At 44.6% G+C, this 19,000-nt stretch overlaps 1 protein-coding gene across 1 annotated transcript in view; it reads left to right on the top strand.

Moving 5' to 3' along the window:
- IDH3A (isocitrate dehydrogenase (NAD(+)) 3 catalytic subunit alpha) overlaps positions 1-19,000 on the top strand; it is a 31,160-nt gene that overhangs the window by 7,329 nt on the left and 4,831 nt on the right. The window contains exons 4-8 of the mRNA XM_053364984.1: positions 11,362-11,476; positions 15,079-15,266; positions 15,459-15,592; positions 17,964-18,066; positions 18,152-18,216. Of these exons, the coding sequence (XP_053220959.1) occupies positions 11,362-11,476; positions 15,079-15,266; positions 15,459-15,592; positions 17,964-18,066; positions 18,152-18,216 (605 nt within the window). The remainder of the gene's footprint in view (positions 1-11,361; positions 11,477-15,078; positions 15,267-15,458; positions 15,593-17,963; positions 18,067-18,151; positions 18,217-19,000) is intronic.

Genomic DNA, 19,000 nt, shown 5'->3' with positions numbered 1-19,000 from the left:
AACCAGATGAAGGTTTCATTTTTGGAATAATAAATTTTCAGAGTAGTTTTTACAGTTATATCAAAAATTACTATAATGTAACTTAAATAGAAAACTATATTTAGAAAGAGGGACGCGGGTGGCGCTGTGGGTAAAACCTCAGCGCCTAGGACTTGCCGATCGCATGGTCGGCGGTTTGAATCCCCGCGGCGGGGTGAGCTCCCATCGTTCGGTCCCAGCTCCTGCCCACCTAGCAGTTCGAAAGTGTCAGGGAAGAGTTAGAAGTTTTCAGTTTATCAGAGGGAGAAAGCATTCCCCAAGGGGGGAAGGAGAGCAGTGAATCTAATAGAAGGGAGCAAGAGGAACAACAGGGAGGGACCGTCTGTTCACAGGAAAGGCAAGGGTTAAGTTCTAGCTCAGATTTGGAGGAGGGGAGATACAGGCCAGCTCTAGCCAGGAGGTTATAAAAAAGAGCGGGGAAACGAAGGGAAAGGCGCCTTCGCCATTTTGAAGGTGGTTGGTCATGAAGAAGCAGAGCTCAGAAGGTATCTGAAAGAAGTGACTCTGAGGAATAATAGTTAAGAACTGTTTATAAGATTATTTTGTTACTACACAATAAAAAGTTATAAAAGAACAAGAAGCATTTGTGCGGTGATCTGAAGAGGACAACGACCAGTCCTGACAGAAAGCTGTTACGATATTTCCGTTTCACCTTAAAAGGGAGCAGGATGTTTGTGTCACAGCCTGCATATTTCCTGTTCACAGGATGTTTATGTTTGAAGTTGCTTTCGTTTCTTCTTCTTGCCTGATCAGACCGGAGCAGGCGGTCATGGTTTCTTTGTTCTGACCAACGCTGTAAATATGCTCTCCTGCTGTGCATCTTTTGCTGTGTGAATTCTGCTGATAGAGTGTGCACCAGTCCAAGAATGTGGCAATCTATTCTTGAGGCTTCGTGTCGCTGATTGCTGATATTGCCTGTCTACGAGAGATCGATGGATCGTCCGGCAGGAGCTTGGGGGCTCAGATGGACTTTATCTCCCTGGCAGTATCCCAACAACAGGTTATGGGCCCAGATTCACGGCACTTACAGGAGAGTAAGTCTGCGACAGACTGCTGAGGTATGTGTTGGAAAAGCGAAAGCTGAGGCTTTTCTGAATGCCGCGGCAAAAGTCTTTGAAGTCCGGCTGGTCTAATTGGCCTGGGAGCCGAGCCAGAGGCATCGTGATTTATGAGCTGCCGAGATAAGAGGTCTTTGAAGGCAAATAAGGGCTCACGGCTCAAGTGAATAGCTGAGATGGATATTTTACAATCCTGAGAAGCTGCTCCGTGTCCACTAAAGCTAAATGGCACAATTATCAGACCTGGGCAGAATGGTGTGATCTGATGGCCCGGAGCAGGGGGGCACGCTGCAAAAGCCCACGCCGGTGGAAAACAAGGTTTTGTTTGCCAGCAAACCTGCTCTAAAGGCCAAGGCCAGGTTTTTTGTGGATTCAGGGTGCACCCGCCATCTTGCGAAGGACCGCCATCTGTTTATCTCCTTCACACCTCAAGATGGTGAGATCCACCTGGCTGATGGAAGGACTTTGCAAATTGCAGGAGTTGGGACTGTGAAACTTGCAAGTCTGCATACTACCATCAGAGATGTACTTTTTGTTCCAGGAGCTGCGGACAATTTGCTTAGTGTCCCACAGCTTACTGGGCGTGGTTTTGAGGTTTCCTTCAAGAGGACCGTCTGTGTCATCAGAAAAGGCAAAGAGGACATTTTGCATGCAAAGCTTATGGATGGCTTATTCTGTATAACTTATGATGACAGTGCTGTTGCTGTTATATCTGATGTTGATTCTTGTTGTGTTGCACAAACTAACAAGGTTCTTCATGCAGGATGTATTCACGATGCACATCGAAGATGTTGTCACATGTCTTGGCAAGCGCTGGCCAAGATGCCTGGGTTGGTTGAAGGTTTGAACATCAAACCCTGTAAGTTTCACATGAAATGTGTATCTTGTGCAGAGAACAAGGTGAAGGTTGCTCCAAAAGGCAAGGAGTCTAGCAGGCAGGCTTCCAAACCCTACCAGCTAGTGCACGCAGACCTGGTAGGTCCTCTTGCGCCCTCTTTGGGAGGAGCAAGGTACTTCATGGTTCTAATTGATTCTTTTTCCAGGTACATTCATGTGTTTATGCTTGAGCGGAAATCGCAAGCATTTCCTAGATTCAAGGCATTCTTTGCTTAGTTGGAGAATGCTCACGGTAAACGTATCGGCTGTCTGTTTACTGATCGGGGCGGGGAGTTCACTTCTCAGCAGTTTGAAGCTTTCCTGACTGAGAAGGGAATCCAGCATGACTTGTCAACGCCTAGATCGCCATGGATGAATGGGCTTGCGGAGCGAGCAAATCAAACGTTGCTGCAAGGACTAAAAACCTTGTTGCATGATGCCAACCTCCCTGAGAAGTTCTGGGGGGAGGCTCTCTCGAATTTTGTTTATTCTTTTAACAGGAGACTGTCATCACCTATTGGTTGTACTCCCTATGATAAGATGTTTGGGAGGAAACCGAACGTCAAGCACATGAGAATCTTTGGTTCTGACATGTGGGTACACACCCCACAGAGCAACAAGCTTGGGAAGCGTGGGGCACATGGTTTGTTCATGGGGTACGAAAAAGGTGCATACAGAGTATGGATGACTAACTCTAAATCCATTAAGTTCACAAGGAGTGTTGAGTACAATCCTAAGTGGGGGGAAAATGTGGGAATTTTCCAGAGTTACCCAGAGGAGGATGAAGGTGATGTGAAAAAAACAGATCATGCTGAGAAAGCTGAGGAAACTGAGGATGATGATGATGATGATGATGATGATGATCAGAGTTCGGATTCCAGTTCAGTGGGCGGTGCTGCTGCTGGTGTCAGTGACAGTGATGACACAGCAGACTACAAGAGCGCAAAGGCCTCATTCAGACCGTCTGATGCGTCTGACAATGAACTGGAAGAACCACTGTTCACCATTGGTCACTTTTCTCCTAAGAAGGAGGAGATGAGTCCAGAAGACTTGCGTCTTGTACGCAGATCTGAGAGGGCGACCAAAGGCAGACCTCCAAAGAGATTTGCTGATGAGTTTGCTAAGACGGCAACTGCTGTTCTTAGTAGCTCAGAGAAGGTGTGGGAACCTTCAAGCTTCAAAGAGGTTCAGGAGTTAACCTCTAAAGATGCTGAGCCTTGGCTAAATGCCATGAAGGCTGAAGTTGATTCCTTGAACAGGAACCAAACTTGAGAGCTGGTACCGGTAGTCCTAGGAATGAGACTGGTTGGCAGCAAATGGGTTTTCAAGGCCAAGACAGACCAGAATGGCAAGGTTGTCAGACACAAAGCCAGATTGGTTGCCAGAGGTTTTTCACAGGTACCAGGACAGGATTACCACGAGACCTTCTCGCCCACCGTCAAATATGAGAGCATTCGGCTGATGCTCAAGATCGCTGCGGAGGAGAAACTGCATGTTTCCCATTATGACATTAATACAGCTTTTTTGTACGAGATTTTGGGGGAGGAGCTGTACATGCTTCCACCTGACGGGATGCAGATATAGAAGGGAATGGTCTGTAAACTGCGGAAATCCTTATATGGTCTCAAGCAGAGTGCCAGGTGTTGGAACACAAAACTCACTGAGACGTTGCTTTCTCTAGGTTTTCACCAGGGCAAAGCTGATCCGTGTGTGTTTGTCAAGGAGGAGGGGCAAAACAAACTGTATTGTTTATGTTTTGTTGATGATCTTCTGATGTTTTGGAAGAATCAGGCTTTTTACCAAAGCACCATAGCTCAGCTGAAGGAGCACTTTGACATGAAGGATCTTGGTGAGGTATCCAACTATCTTTCTCTGCAGGTGGAGAGGGACCAAGCAGGTAATTTTCTGGTACACCAGACACAGAAAATTGCTGATGTATTAACCAGGTTGAATTTGGTTGATGCAAACCCAGCAGACACACCGATGGTGACAGGTTACCAGGTGGATAGTACTGCTGAAGCGTTTTCTGACACAACGCTGTACAGATGCATTCTAGGCAAGTTGAATTTCATTGCTAGATGTTCAAGACCTGACATTGCTGTAAGCACTAACCTGCTTAGCAGACACGCTAACAATCCTACTGTTCAGGATTGGAAAGCTCTGAAGCGCATAGCCCGGTATTTGAAAGGGACTATGCACTACAGGCTGAGATTCACCAGTCAGAAGACTGGAGGTCTTGAAATCTTTGCAGATGCGAGTTTTGGAAGTGACACCACGGATGGTACAAGCACTTCTGGAGTATGCTACATGTACAACCACTGCCTGTTTGACTGGTTGTGCAAAAAGCAGACGACAGTGAGCCTAAGTTCCTGTGAAGCAGAACTCAATGCTCTGTCATTTTCACTCATGGATTGTGAATGGTTGATGCAACTGTTTAAGGACATTGGGGTTTCTGTGAAATGTCCTATACAAGTGTATCAAGACAATAGATCTTGTTTGGCTTTGCTGAACTCGGAGAGTTGCAAGCAAAGAACCAAGTACTTGCAGATTAAGCTACATCGTGCAAGAGAGTGTATTCAGAAAGGACTCATTCAGGTGTCCTACATGCCAGGAAATGAAATTCCTGCTGATCTGTTGTCTAAGGTTGTTAACAGAGAACAACTTAAGGTTTACGTACAAAGGTTGCAATTGGGTTGAACCACAGGTACTACAGGTTACACGGAAAGGGGGAGGATGTTAGGATATTTCCGTTCCACCTTAAAAGGGAGCAGGATGTTTGTGTCACAGCCTGCGTATTTCCTGTTCACAGGATGTTTATGTTTGAAGTTGCTTTCGTTTCTTCTTCTTGCCTGATCAGACCGGAGCAGGCGGTCATGGTTTCTTTGTTCTGACCAACGTTGAATAAACTGTAAATATGCTCTCCTGCTGTGCATCTTTTGCTGTGTGAATTCTGCTGATAGAGTGTGCACCAGTCCAAGAATGTGGCAATCTATTCTTGAGGCTTCGTGTCGCTGATTGCTGATATTGCCTGTCTACGGGAGATCGATGGATCGTCCGGCAGGAGCTTGGGGGCTCAGATGGACTTTATCTCCCTGGCAGTATCCCAACAAAAGCACCCTTAGGTGCAAGTAGATAAATAGGTACCGCTTTATAGCGGGAAGGAAAACAGTGTTTCCGTGTGCTGCTCTGGTGCCGGTTCGCCGGAGCAGCTTCGTCACGCTGGCCACGTGACCCAGAAGTGTCTGTGGACAGCGCTGGCTCCTGGCCTCTAGAGTGAGATGAGCGCACAACCCCAGAGTCTGTCAAGACTGGCCCGTACGGGCAGGGGTACCTTTACCTTTACCTTATATTTAGAAAGATGTTCCCTCCAAAAACATTTTATTTTAAAAATCCAATTTAAATTTTTAAAATCCGATTTAATTTTTTTAAAAAATAATAACACCATTGATTTTTATCCACCTTGCCCTGTGTTGATTTGGGTTGGTCAAGTGGAAAAGGTAAGTCACCATTGGCTGTCTGCCTCGCGTCATCCCCAGACTTACACAGACACTATACCTGATTTGGCTACTAAGTTCTTGAAATGTGTTGTCTAACAATCTGTGTTTAATTGTCTGAAATGCAGAATTTTCCAGTAAGGAGTACAGGGTGTCTAGTAGTATTCCGGTCTGCTTAATTTTCTTCTCAATTCCTCTCAACCATCATGACGGTTGCTTATTCAGCCAACATGTCTGTAACCAGACTGTTAGGTTCATTTCTAAAATGCAGCTGCAACCAGAACTTGAATGTTAGCAGCCAGGCTTTTGTTACTAAAAGGCATTGGTTTGTTTCTAGGCATAGGGCAGCGTAGGGGACACGATTTGGTACACCAATTTTTTTTCAAAGGAAAACTGAAGTCTTTCAGTAGCCTGATTGAAGGCATTTATCCCATATGGTAGTTGTGTGCTTAATCTAGCATTGAACACCCTCAGGACTGCTGGAACATACTGGTTCCCTTTGGAATAATAGAAACGAGTGATCACTGACACACTGCTTTTAGCAGCATTAATGTCGGATTCTCTGAGCTACCCAGCTGTCAGGGAAGAGTTAGAGTTAGAAGATTCCAGTTTCCCAGAGGGAGAAAGCATTCCCCAAGGAGGGGAGGAGAGCAGTGTATGGAAGAGAAGAGAGCAACAGGAACAACAGGGAGGGACCGGCTGTTCCCAGGAAAGGCAAGGGTAAAGTTCTAGCTCAGATTCGGAGGAGGGGAGATACAAGCCAGCTCTAGCCAGGAGGTTAGAAAAAAGAGCGGGGAAACGAAGGGAAAGGCGCCTTCGCCATTTTGAAGGTGGTTGGTCACGAAGAAGCAGAGCTCAGAAGGTATCTGAAAGAAGTGACTCAGGAATAGTACTTAAGAACCGTTTATAAGAATGTTTTGTTAATACGCAATAAAAAGTTTTATAAAAGAACAAGAAGCATTTGTGTGGTGATCTGAAGAGGACAACGACCAGTCCTGACAGAATACCTTCTGCTCTGCGCCTCTTCACTATAAGGAAAGAAGAAGCCAAAATGGAGGGAGCTGTGACGCCAGTTGGGCAAGGAGAAACCCCAGCGCTCCAGCTAACATTACAGGACTTATGGCCACAGAACTTACAGTTGAAAAGTCAAGTTGACATACTATCAGCAGCATTGGGAGAACATAGAGCCATGTTGCAAGCGACGCAGGGAGATAGAGTGAGTAAAACATTTACTGTACGTCCGCGTAGCTTCAAGGGAGAAAGCTCTGAATACATGGCTTTCAAGACAGAAATTTCTTACATAATAGAGATAAAGGATAAAGAATTTCAATCTGAGCAAGAGAAGGTTGCTTATGTGATTAATTTCTTGGAAGGGAGGGCTAAGGACTGTGTTATACCCCTAATATCTAGGAGGGATGCTGCCCTAGGAAATCTACAAATTTTTCTGCAGTATCTAGACACGATTTTCTTAGACCCTGCACATGAAACAACCACAGCTAGGCAGCTGTTGAGAATGAGACAAGGAAAGGACACTGTAGGAGTTTATTTGTCCAACTTTAGTTTGCTGGTGCAGAAATTAAAATGGGATCTGAATTCCCCAACAGTTGCAGCCCTTTTTAGGGAAGGACTGAATAATGAGATTTTAGACCAATTGGCCCAAATGCCAGAACCTAGTTCCTTGGACTCTCTGGTCCGAACTTGCCTGCAATTGAGCCTACGCGTGGAACGGAGGGCTAGTGAAAAGAAGGAACAATGGCAAGCACGGTGGCGGGAAAACAATATTATTGAAAGTACAGACAGCAGAGCGGGCAACATGACAGGACGAGAGTGGCCAGAGTCCATGGAATTAGGAGCAGCCAGACCCCTCCCAGTGACTACCACTTCCATAGTAAGAGGAAATGCAGGAAGAGACACAAGACGTTGCTTCGTCTGTGGAAAACCAGGACATCTAGCACGACAATGTCGCAATCGTAAAGGATGGGAGTGTCTATCTGGAGCAGACATGAGAGAAGAAAATTGCTCGAAGGAACTGCATCAGGGAAACGAATGTCCCCGGCTGGAAATGGGAGCTTGCAGCCGGGTGGAGAAGCAATAGAAGGCTCTCACGCGAAACCACCTATCCCAGGACTAACGGTGAAGGTGCAACTACAACTACCCAATGGACATAGGGTCCAGGTAGAGGCACTGTTAGACTCAGGAGCGTCAGCAGATTTCATAGACCAAAAATTGGTACAGGAACACAAAATCGCTTTGTTACCTTTGAATTTCCCACTGCGAGTGAAAACAATCGACGGCAGACCGCTACTGTCAGGAGAAGTGACTTACGAGACTCCACCAATGAGAATGGATATGGGTCATCACTCAGAGACCAGGGCATTTCATGTGACCAAACTAGCTGGGCACCCAATGGTGCTGGGCATGAGTTGGCTCAATCGTCACAATCCGGTGATTGCCTGGCATCAAAGGTCTTTGGTTTTTGGTTCAATCTATTGTATGACACATTGTTTGGGGGAAAAGGGAAAAATCTCAGTGGAAGTAATGGGAACAGAGGTGGAAGGGAAGTTGATGGGGAATGAAAGTGAGATTCCGTCACAATATATTGCTTATCGGGATGTTTTTTGTGAAAAAGAAGCGGATAAACTTCCGCCACATAGGCCCTATGATTGCAAGATAGATCTGGTCCCTGGGGCACAGTTGCCACCAAGCAAGATATATGCCCTGTCGGAAGTAGAATCTGCAGCATTGAGGGAGTTCCTGCAAAAGAATTTGCAGAGAGGTTTTATTAGAGAGTCCACGGCCTCGGGGGGTGCTCCCGTCTTTTTTGTCAAAAAGAAAGGGGAGGAAGGGGCACCGAGATTAGTATGTGACTTCAGAATCCTTAACAGCCAAATGAAGCCTCGCGTGTGCCCATTGCCATGTATAGATGACCTCTTAGAAAGAGTAAGGTCAGCCAAAGTCTTTACCAAGCTTGATCTACGAGGAGCATATAATCTGAAAAGGGAATGAGTGGAAAACCAGTTTTTGTACTAAGTATGGTGCATTTGAATTCTTGGTAATGCCTTTTGGCTTGCAAAATGGCTCAGGGGTATTTCAGATCTTCATCAATCATGTCTTAGCAGGTATACTGGATCAGTTCTGTGTCTCTTATTTAGATGACCTCTTAATATATAGTGAAAGTATGGAGGAACATGTAAAACATGTCACGCAGGTGTTAGAGAGATTGAGGACCAACAGGTTATATGTGAAGTTAGAGAAGTGTAAGTTCCACACACAAAAGGTGGAGTTCCTGGGATATTGCATTTCCCACAAAGGGGTGCACATGGACCCCAGTAAAGTTCAGGCAGTGGTGGAATGGGAGGCACCTAAAACTAAGAAAGATCTACAGAGGTTTTTAGGATTTGCTAATTTCTATCGTAAATTCATAGGTAATTACTCCAAAATCACAACGCCACTGACTGATTGTCTAAGAGGGAAGGGCCCATTCAGATGGTCTGAGGAAGCACAGAAGGCCTTTGATAAATTAAAGGCGGTGTTTGCTTCAGAAAAATATCTTATGCACCTAGATCCAAGTAAACGTATGAAGGTAGAAACTGATGCCTCTGATAGGGCTATTGGGGCCATTCTGCTGCAACAGGACAAGGAAGGGGACTGGAGACCCTGTGCATTCTACTCTAGAAAATTAAATCAATCAGAACAAAACTACACCATATTTGATAAGGAACTTTTAGCTGTGCATGCTGCCTTTAAAGTGTGGAGACATTTTTTGGAAGGGGCGTCACATCAGGTGGTGGTACAAACAGATCATAAGAATTTAGAGTATTGGAGAACTGCTAGACAGCTAAACCAAAGGCAAATTAGGTGGGCGGAGTTTTTTGCTGGGTTTAATTTTAGGATTGAGTACATACCTGGGCATCAAAATGTTCGTGCAGACGCGCTATCGCGCAAACCTGAGTATATGGAAGGGGAAGCACCTCCCAAGTTGCGAGAAATGCTGAGATCGGATCAGTGGGGGTGTGCAGCCGTAGTAGTGGACGGCAGGGAATTCCAGCAGTTGACAGTAACAGATGAGTTTGCACAAAAGAAAATGGAGGAACTGAGAAAAGGTAGAGGGGAAGAGGAAGGTTTCAAGGAAAAAGGTGGATTGTTGTACAGGAGAGGGATGCTGTGTGTACCTGCAGGTGAATTAAGAGGTGAAGTGTTGAGGCAACATCATGATAACCTGACTGCAGGACATTTTGGTAGAGAAAAAAACCTGTATCAGATAACACGGCAGTTCTGGTGGCCAAAGTTGAGGGAGGAGGTAACGCAATAGGTAAGAGGTTGTGAAGTATGTCAACGAGCTAAGGCACCTAGAGCAGCTCCCGCAGGTTTGTTGCAACCTATGCCCACGCCGGGAAGGCCTTGGGATGTGGTGTCTATGGATTTTATAACGGATCTACCATCATCGCATAGGCATATAGTGATCTTTGTGGTGGTTGACATGCTAACCAAGATGGCGCATTTCATACCATGTGCCAAAATTCCGACCGCGCAGGAAACTGCAAAGATGTTTTTAGATAATATTTTTAGGTTGCATGGTATGCCATCACAAATCATTTCAGATAGAGGGGCCCAATTTACCCCACAATTTTGGAGGAGGTTAATGCAGTTACTAGATGTGGAGCTAAGCCTCACGTCGGCGAGACACCCGCAAACCAATGGGGAAGCTAAAAGAACGAATGCAACACTGCAACAATATCTGAGGTGTTATGCTGGTTATCAGCAGAGCGGGTGGTTAGAGAAGTTGAGTCTAGCAGAGTTTGCGTATAATAATGCAATGCATGTATCTACGGGCAGAGCCCCATTTGTGGCAAACTATGGCTTGCACCCAAGGGCATTCCCAGGTCAAGAGGAGCAGTTAGCAGTACCAGCAGCAGAACAAATGATAGAGGAGTTGAGGTACATTCATGAGATATTGAAAGAGGATTTGGAAGAAGCTAAAGAGGCTTACAAGAGAGCTGCAGACAGGCACCGGCGAGTTGGGGAAGAAATCCAAGTAGGGAGCTGGGTATGGCTGTCTACCAAGGGACTACCAATACGAGGGAGGTGTAAAAAGCTAGAACCAAGGAGATTGGGACCTTTCCAAGTAAAGGCTCAAATTAACCCAGTTGCTTTCAAGCTTCATTTGCCTGAAAATATGAGAATACACCCTGTATTTCATAGATCTTTATTGTCAGTGTTTGTACCAGCGCATAAGTATCAAATTTCAAGGGAACCACCTCCTTTCCCCACCATGATGGGGGAAGAGGAGGCCGAAGTGGAAGAGATATTAGACTCGAGAATAAGTAGGAGGAAATTACAGTATTTGGTTGCATGGAAAGGGTTAGATGAGTCTGAGAACTCATGGGAACCAACAGAAAAAATTAACGTTCCGGAATTGCAGAGAGAATTTCATAGAAAATATCCCCACAAGCCAAAACCCCATAACTGGCATCTTCAAGAAATTTTTGAAGAGACAGAGCGAGCAAGAGGAGTTCATAGGGTTCGGCCCTTCAGAAACAGAGGAGAGCGAGGAGGAGGAAGGGGGGCTTAGGGGAGGGGGTGATGTCAGGGAAGAGTTAGAGTTAAAAGATTCCAGTTTCCCAGATTTAAACAACTTAACTTGCTTGATGGTGTTTCCTCTTATCACCCACTTATACTCCCATGAGCCCACAATATCCAGAAACAGCAGCTCATAATAATACTTTCATCCTTCCTGCTAGCTTGTATTCCTGTGTGAATATTTCCCATTATCCAACCTGAAAACACTGGCTGTGTTTTCTCTTTTTCAGGGTGTGTTTTCACAAAGTCCCTTTGGCAATTGATCATTTCCCCCCAAAACAGATCAGAAGATAATGTGAAACAATTGTTTTTAGGCACCTGTTCAGTTTGAAGAGAGAAACGTGACAGCAATACAAGGGCCAGGAGGCAAATGGACAATACCTCAAGATGCCAAAGAATCCATGGACAAGAACAAAATAGGACTGAAAGGTATGTTGGAGGTTCCTGTTGATGGGGGGGGGGAGAGAAAGAAAGAAAAAAAGGCGCGTCTTTACTGAACAAACCTGTGTTTAATTTTGTACAGAGTTTTGCTCTATACAAATAAATTTCTTAGTAATGTTCTGAACTTCCTTATTCTATAAGCCCACAAAGCCGTTAATAGTTTGTGTCTAAGGACAGAAGCATCATTATTGGAGAAATGGTGTTGTTGCAGCATGTCATGTTCTCCAGCTCTGTAAAGTGCACAGAGCACCCTAGTTGTGTGTTTACGCAGAAGTAAGTCTGACTATTCAGTGGGGCTTACCCCCAGGTTGTGCGAGTAGGATTGCAGCCTCTCAAGGACAACTTGTATATATTCTTCAAACATTGCATTTGAACTCCATGTAAGTCTTCTTGTAAGACACCAGAATAATACGATCCCTTCACTATGAAAAGAACAACCTCAAAAGTGTTTCCTTCTACTGGTGCTTAATGACTCAGCTCTCTTACATATGGGGCAGCCAGTGTTGTGTAGTAGAAAGTGGACTTCAGCTGGAGAAACCTGTGGCTAAATCCCTATTCAGCCATGAAGCTCACTAGGTGACCTCTAGCCAGAGCCCATCATTATCACTCAACCTAACCTCCTTCAAATGGGAAAACCCCATGAACTCTGATCTCCTGGAGCAAACAAGATCCACAAATCTAACATACAATTTGTTCTGTTCATGTCAAGCTCCCCTTCTTTCCCCCAGTATGCATAGGAAGTGTCATGAGAAACATTCCCTAAGCCTAATTTTTGATGGGTGTGAAGGTCCAGAGTAGAGATGTGAAGTTTCTGGAAATTTTGAAGCCATAAGGAAAAAATGTTCCCCCCCCCCCTGTTTTTCGCCAGAAATAATTGACATTTTGGAAAAATTGAAAAGAAGTTCAGTGTTACAAATTGCATGAAACACATTGTAGATAAAAGTATATGCTTGCAATAAAACAGGTAGCCACCACCTTTCCCTCAAAAGCAACAAAAAAGGCAAGAAACCATAAACATAAAAAACAATCAGATTTGCCTCTTAGCACCAACAGCAAATAAAGTTAAGGTCCACCTCAATATTTAAACTCCATAGGAGGTCTACCCTTTGAGTACTGCTTTAAAAAGAAGGGGGGAGACACAACATATACAATCACTTTATTCTATCTCATTTTCTGAACTACTGCCATAATTCCTTCTTTGTCATTTTTCTCATGGACTTCAAAAAGGGGGGGGGCTGTCCCCCCCCCAAAAAATTCCGATTTTTCCCCCAGGCCTTTCCATCTGGGGCAAAGCATAAGGAAGATTTTTTGCATGCCAGGCCCAGAAGTAACCAACATTCAGTTACTGAATAGTATGTTGCACTAAGGCTCAAACTCTGTTTGAAAGGAAAAGGAGTGTGTGTGTTTTTGAATTGAATTTGTTATTATATATTATAAACCGCATGATGGTAAGAGAGCTTTCTAAACAGTTTACAAAAATGTACAACAGAAGATTAAAATGATTGATAAAACACAGTTAAAAGCAGGTATTTAAGAGTATTCAGAAGATCAGCAATGGTTAAAAGGAAGTAAATCGCATGCAGCTTCCACGTGTTCAGATGGGCTGCCCTAATGAAAATGTTTTGAGCAGTTGCCGGAAAGAGTACAGTGAGAGAACCTGCCTGGTGTCAGTCGGCAGGGAGCTCCAAAGTGGGGGTGCTGGAAGGCCTGGGGGAAAAATGGGGCAGTTTTTTCAGGTTTTTCCCCAAGCCATTTTTTCCAGGAAAAATGGGGGGGGGGAGAGAATAGTGTATGGAATATTCAAACTATTATCAAACTATTTTTTTCACATTTTCCGGAAAAAAATGGCTTTGGGAAAAACCGGGGGGAAACCTGGTTTCCCCCCAAATTTTTCTGGTTTTTTTCCAGACCTTCCTATCTCTAGTCCAGAGTGATGATGGAAGAGCCCTGGGGAAGGGAACATGTAGCCCTTCACATAACGGCTGAGGAACCACTTCCATCAGGTCCAGCAAGTATGGCCCAAAGGCCAGGGATGATAGGGCTTGTAGTCTAGCAACACCTAACCCCAGCCTCTGCCCGCCCCAGCCCTATTCCATCTTGTTTGAATATTCTTTTTTTTTAACCCAGAAAAAGAGGGGAGTCCTAAATAAATATTCTACCTACTTCTGCTTGCTTACATTTTCATGCATACTTCTCCCCAAAATTGCCTCCAAATATTTTCTCAATTCTGATGCTGAATTTTCTTTGTTATCCTAACTGTAAAGGTAACATAGCTCAGTGGTAGAGTGCATCCTGTGCGTGCTGAAGGTCCAAAGTAATTCTTTGCAGCTCTATTTAAAAGAAACACAGCAGGTGACAGAGAAGAGCTCATCCTGAAATCCTGCAGATCTGCTATTTGCTATTGTATACAATGCTAGACAATAGACAAAGTGTGGCCTTCTTTGAAGCAGGTTCCTGTGCAGTTTCCCGAAGGAGAGGAAGATCTGGGACTGCAGGACCTTTCCGTTGCCTCTCCTGAAGAACCAACAATTTCTGACTCCTCTCCAAAATTTTCTGTTCCTGCTGCAAAGTCTCCATTACTAAGAATTAGGGCCTGCTTTCCTCCCTTCTCCCTCCCAGTCCCTTTTCCTTTTGAGTTGTATCTCTTGGATTGTGGGCCCGAGGACAGGGACTGTATTGTCAGTGATATTTTTAAGCTGGTCTGGGAGCCTTTTTTTTTTTTGCCAAACAGAATAAAAATGGCAATAATTTATAATCTAGTGACCTCCAAATGTTTTGGACTAACACTTCTGTCATCTCTGGCTGTGCTGGCGGGGGCTGATGGGAGTTGTAGTCTGAAGCGCCTGAAGGGCGCCGTGTCAGGGAAGGCTGTCCTGCCTGATCCCCACACAGCTGCTTCTCTTACATGTTTTCCTTCAGCAGATTCCAAAATCATTCTTGCCTTTTGAAATACTGCAGCTGAGGATGAGGAACTTTCCTGCAGAATATATCCCCATTGTCAGGGAACTGGGGGCTGAGAAGGGGGAAATGCTGGGGAAAAACAGAGATAAGCCTCCGATCGTAAGCAGCTGCACCTCATCATAGGGGGAGGATGACGAAGGGTTGTCAGGAAGCAATGAATCAGGGAGGGGGGAGCAATTTCTGGGGTTTAGCTCTTCACGTAAAAGAGAAAGGAAGAGGGGAGGGCTCCAGAAATGGTTTGCTGGAGAAAACGAAAGGAGGGGTCAGTCTCGGCAACTGATACCGAAAGAGCCGGACGTGCTCTGAGAGCTCTGTGGTGTAAATAGTAAAATGGACCTAATAAATCCTGTAAAGCTGGCTGGAGTCCCGGGCTCTTATCTCTTCTAGCACCCACCAATCATCCGTGACACCCATTGTGTAAAATTCTGCTTAGTGCTGAGCAGTATGCCATGGCAAGTTGTAGCAAGAGCCTGGCAACAAGGACAGGCGTTCATTATAAGGGAGAACGTCCCCTCCTCCCATCTCAAACCAGAGGGTTTAACTCTGGAGTGGCGGGGAGGAATGCTGTTGCTAAGGAGCAGGCCGTGGTTTGACAATTGTACCTCGTCCATTCCTTTTGTCTGTTTCAGGCCCTTTGAAAACACCCATAGCTGCTGGCCACCCGTCAATGAACCTGCTGCTTCGTAAAACATTTGACCTTTATGCAAACGTCCGCCCTTGTGTATCGATTGAAGGCTACAAAACCCCTTACACAGATGTCGACATCGTCACAATACGAGAGAACACAGAAGGGGAATACAGCGGAATCGAGCACGTGGTATGAGTGCAGAATGCAGCCAGAAGCTAGAAAGCACTTGAACAAATTAGCTTCCTTAACTGCTGTAGAATTTTCTAATGCAGTATTCTGTGGGCTGGATGATTCACCAGCCCAGCCCTGCTGGACCTATACAGAATTACTTTCTTAGGAGTCTGCTTTTGACTACCCGTGTAACCGTTTTGTGTCTTTCAGATTGTTGATGGTGTTGTACAGAGTATCAAGCTCATCACAGAAGATGCCAGCAAACGCATTGCTGATTTTGCCTTTGAGTATGCCAGAAATAATCAAAGAAGCAAAGTTACAGCTGTGCACAAAGCAAACATTATGTACGTGACCATGATGGTAACCCAGTTCTAATGTGCAAAAGTCATGCTGCTTTTTTTAAGGGACAAGCGTGTGTCGGTTTGCTGCCTCCTGCTGCTGCCGGAAGAGGATGCCATACATTTGATGGAGCCTTCTTTTGGCAGTCAGGCCTTTTTCAAAGTTTAAACTCCATTCCCTTGCTCTACTTTAAAAAAAACAGTTTATATGTTAACTCACTAAAAAATAGTTCTTCACGTGTTTATGAAATTACGTCAAAACCATGGAGGAGAGTGGGAAGATAACCTGCTGCTCCCGGCCTCCCCACATCCAGAAGCTGAGTACGGAGTTGTGTGCATGTGTGGGAATGGTGTTAGGCAGAGTCTGGTGGCTTTAAAAGAGGATTAGACAAATTCGTGGAGGCAAAGGCTGGGACTGGCTTAATAGCCACAATGGCTATGCTCTCCCTCCATTATCTGAGACATTAATGCGGTTGAATAGTGGTTGCTGGAAACCCCAGGAGGGGAAGGGGCTCGTGTGCCCCTGATCCCACTTGCTGCTTCCCCATGGGGGCATCTGGCTGGCCCCTGTGAAAACAGGAGGCTGGACTAGATGAGCCCCCATTGCCCTGAGCTCTCAGGCATTTCTTATGTTCTTAATTTCTGATTGTATTGAAGAGCCTTTTTTGGCTGAAGAGAGGGATAAAAATGCTCTAAATAAATAACAGCCAGGTTCTCATCTTCCACTGGGGCCATCAGAAGGGCTCCTGTTTCTCTCTCTGCCCCAGTTCAGTCTGCTCTGTATTAGAATGTAAGAATAGCACTCTTGTTTAGAAACCTTCCCTCCTAAATTCCATTCGGTTAGAAAACCTTTTTCCCCATAGCCCAGTATGTTTTATTAGATGAAAATAATTCACCTCTTTTTCCTGTTTTTGGCAGATGGTGCATACTAGAGGTAATTATGAAAGTAAGCCTTAACTAAAAAAAGGTTTTGCATAGAAAAAAGCTAATTTTGTATTAATAAGGATGTTTCAGTAATCCAGGACAGCACAATTAAATTTTGCAACATTTGTCTAAAACTGTAACTGAGAATAACCTAAACCTGATGCTGCTGCATGAATACTGTAATCAAATTTGTATTCAAATCTGCACCTAGGGGGAAAAAAGAAATTTTTGCCAAACGTTTGGTACAATACAGTGTTGCTGTATTATTTATAGCTGAGTGTGCCCACTTCCCTTGTCTCCATAACTTGGAATCACGATGCTCCTGAACAAGAAAGGCAGAGCAACTTTTCAGTTTTACCACAGACTTCTTTTTTTAATAGTCTATGGTTAAATACCTTGCTTTGAAAATTTTATGGTGGGTGAGGATATAGACAGTTTGTATTTATGTATCTTAAACACAGTTTTGAAGGCCACTTGATACCATGGCCAAAGCAGCAATGGCTCACCTGTGTCTCTCTTGGTGATCTTGGACTACCGTTTTCTTCGCCATTGGCCTTGCTGGCTAGGACTGATGGGAGTTGAAGTCCAGCATTATCTGGAGGGCCACAGGTTAGCCATCCTTGCTCTGAAGAGTTTACATCATGTTACGGTCACTGAACAATCTGACTCAAATAGTACCACAGCATTGTCCCTGGGTGGCATGAAAGAGACCTTCCCTTGTATATCTGGAGGGCCCTTGCCAGCCACCCTAGCGGATCAGCTACAGCGGTTAAGTGAAAAATCTATCTTGGCTGGTCAGATATGTTTTGACCTTTTGTTCTCTTCAGTGGACTTGTCTACTATAATATATACTGAGCACAGCCAAAAAGAAGAGAAATGTTTTCACCTCGCTGGCTTCCAGAGGGGTGTGTGCGTGCATCATTATGTGTATAGATCTCTGTGACCATTCAAGAGAACAGTATAAAATATAACAATAGCTTGTAAGGTCTCTGTGTAATTTAGTGATTGAGAGTGTTCCGATCCCCGTTCATCCATGAAGCTACTGGGAGACCTTGTGCCAGTCTCAGCCTCACCTGCTCCACAGGTTTATTGGGAGAACAAAACACACGTTTGCTCCCTTAAGCATCTAGGAGGAAAGGCAGGTTATAAATTTTCCCTGAGAAATACAATTTCTGCTTTTAGGGCAGAAAGCATAAAAATAACTTGTTATATCTCCATCTTTCTTATTCTCTTAAAATTTGTGAATTGCTTAAGATTAGAAAGGAATATTACCTTTGAAACATGGATATTTGCTTCTGAACTCAAACTAAACGCCCGGCATGTTACACTATAGTTGCCGTCGACAGGTGCTTTCCCTCTCTACTACTGTCCCCTCCCCCATGTCTGAATGCAACATTAATCTGGTACGCACATCTAGGACCCTAAAATGCGGCTTTTTTCCCTTGATGCACAGGCGAATGTCTGACGGGTTGTTCCTGAAAAAATGCAGGGAAGCAGCAGAAAACTGTAAAGACATTAAGTTTAATGAAATGTATCTCGACACTGTGTGTCTGAATGTGAGTATATAGCAAACTCATGATTAAGGTGCTTCATAGTTGCTATTTTCCTCCTAAAAACAGCAGCTTATTTCTTGTCCCTTAGATGGTGCAGGATCCATCTCAGTTTGATGTCCTTGTAATGCCAAACTTGTATGGTGACATCCTTAGGTAAGGAGACTTGAGCTAGTGTGAAGGATTTTATGTACGTATTTATTTATAAGATGATTATAAACTGCTCTTCAACACAAGCTCTCAAAGTGGTGTGCAAATAATGAACAAATCTCTGAAAAGCAGCCATAAAACTAGGCCTTATTTCTTGCAGAAGCCAATTTTGGCCTGCTGCATAAAATGGAACTTGAAGCATGTTAACTCAGAAAGTGCCCACTGGAGATGCCCAAGGGGCACTTGTGCCTTGCTTCACCTGGTTTGCCAGCTACAGCTCTTCCTGGATCAGAATAGCCTGGCCTCTCAGACACACACTAGTTATATCCTGGGTAGATTTATGAAATGTGTTGTGCTCAGGGCTAAGCTTCAAGATGTTCTGGAAGCTGCAGCTGGTGCAGAATGCTGCTGGCCAGCAGGGAAGGACCACATCCCTCCAGTTCTTAAAGCACTGCACTGGCTGCTGGTCAGCTGTGAGCCCAATTCAGGGTCTTGCTGTTTTACATGTAAAGCCCTAAATCACTTGGGACCCAGTAACTTGGGTGTGTTTTCCCCAGTGCCAACTGATGCCTGCGTTACAATCTGCAGTAGATGCCTTACTCATCCCATCTCTTGGAGTTGTCAGGACAATGTCAAGAGGTGGCATTCTCTGTGGTGATGCCCTGCTTATAAAACTTTTCCAGCTGACATCCTGTTCACCCCCACAATAAAAACGTATTAAATGAAGACTAAAGACATCTCATTTGTCCAGGTTTTTGGACCACGATTGGAATTGATTTTTCAGAGGTGA

The sequence above is a fragment of the Podarcis raffonei genome, chromosome 14, assembly GCF_027172205.1.
Source record: "Podarcis raffonei isolate rPodRaf1 chromosome 14, rPodRaf1.pri, whole genome shotgun sequence".
NCBI classification, from domain to species: domain Eukaryota; kingdom Metazoa; phylum Chordata; class Lepidosauria; order Squamata; family Lacertidae; genus Podarcis; species Podarcis raffonei.
Note: the sequence above shows the minus strand (reverse complement) of the source record. Positions and strands in the feature narration are given on the sequence as shown.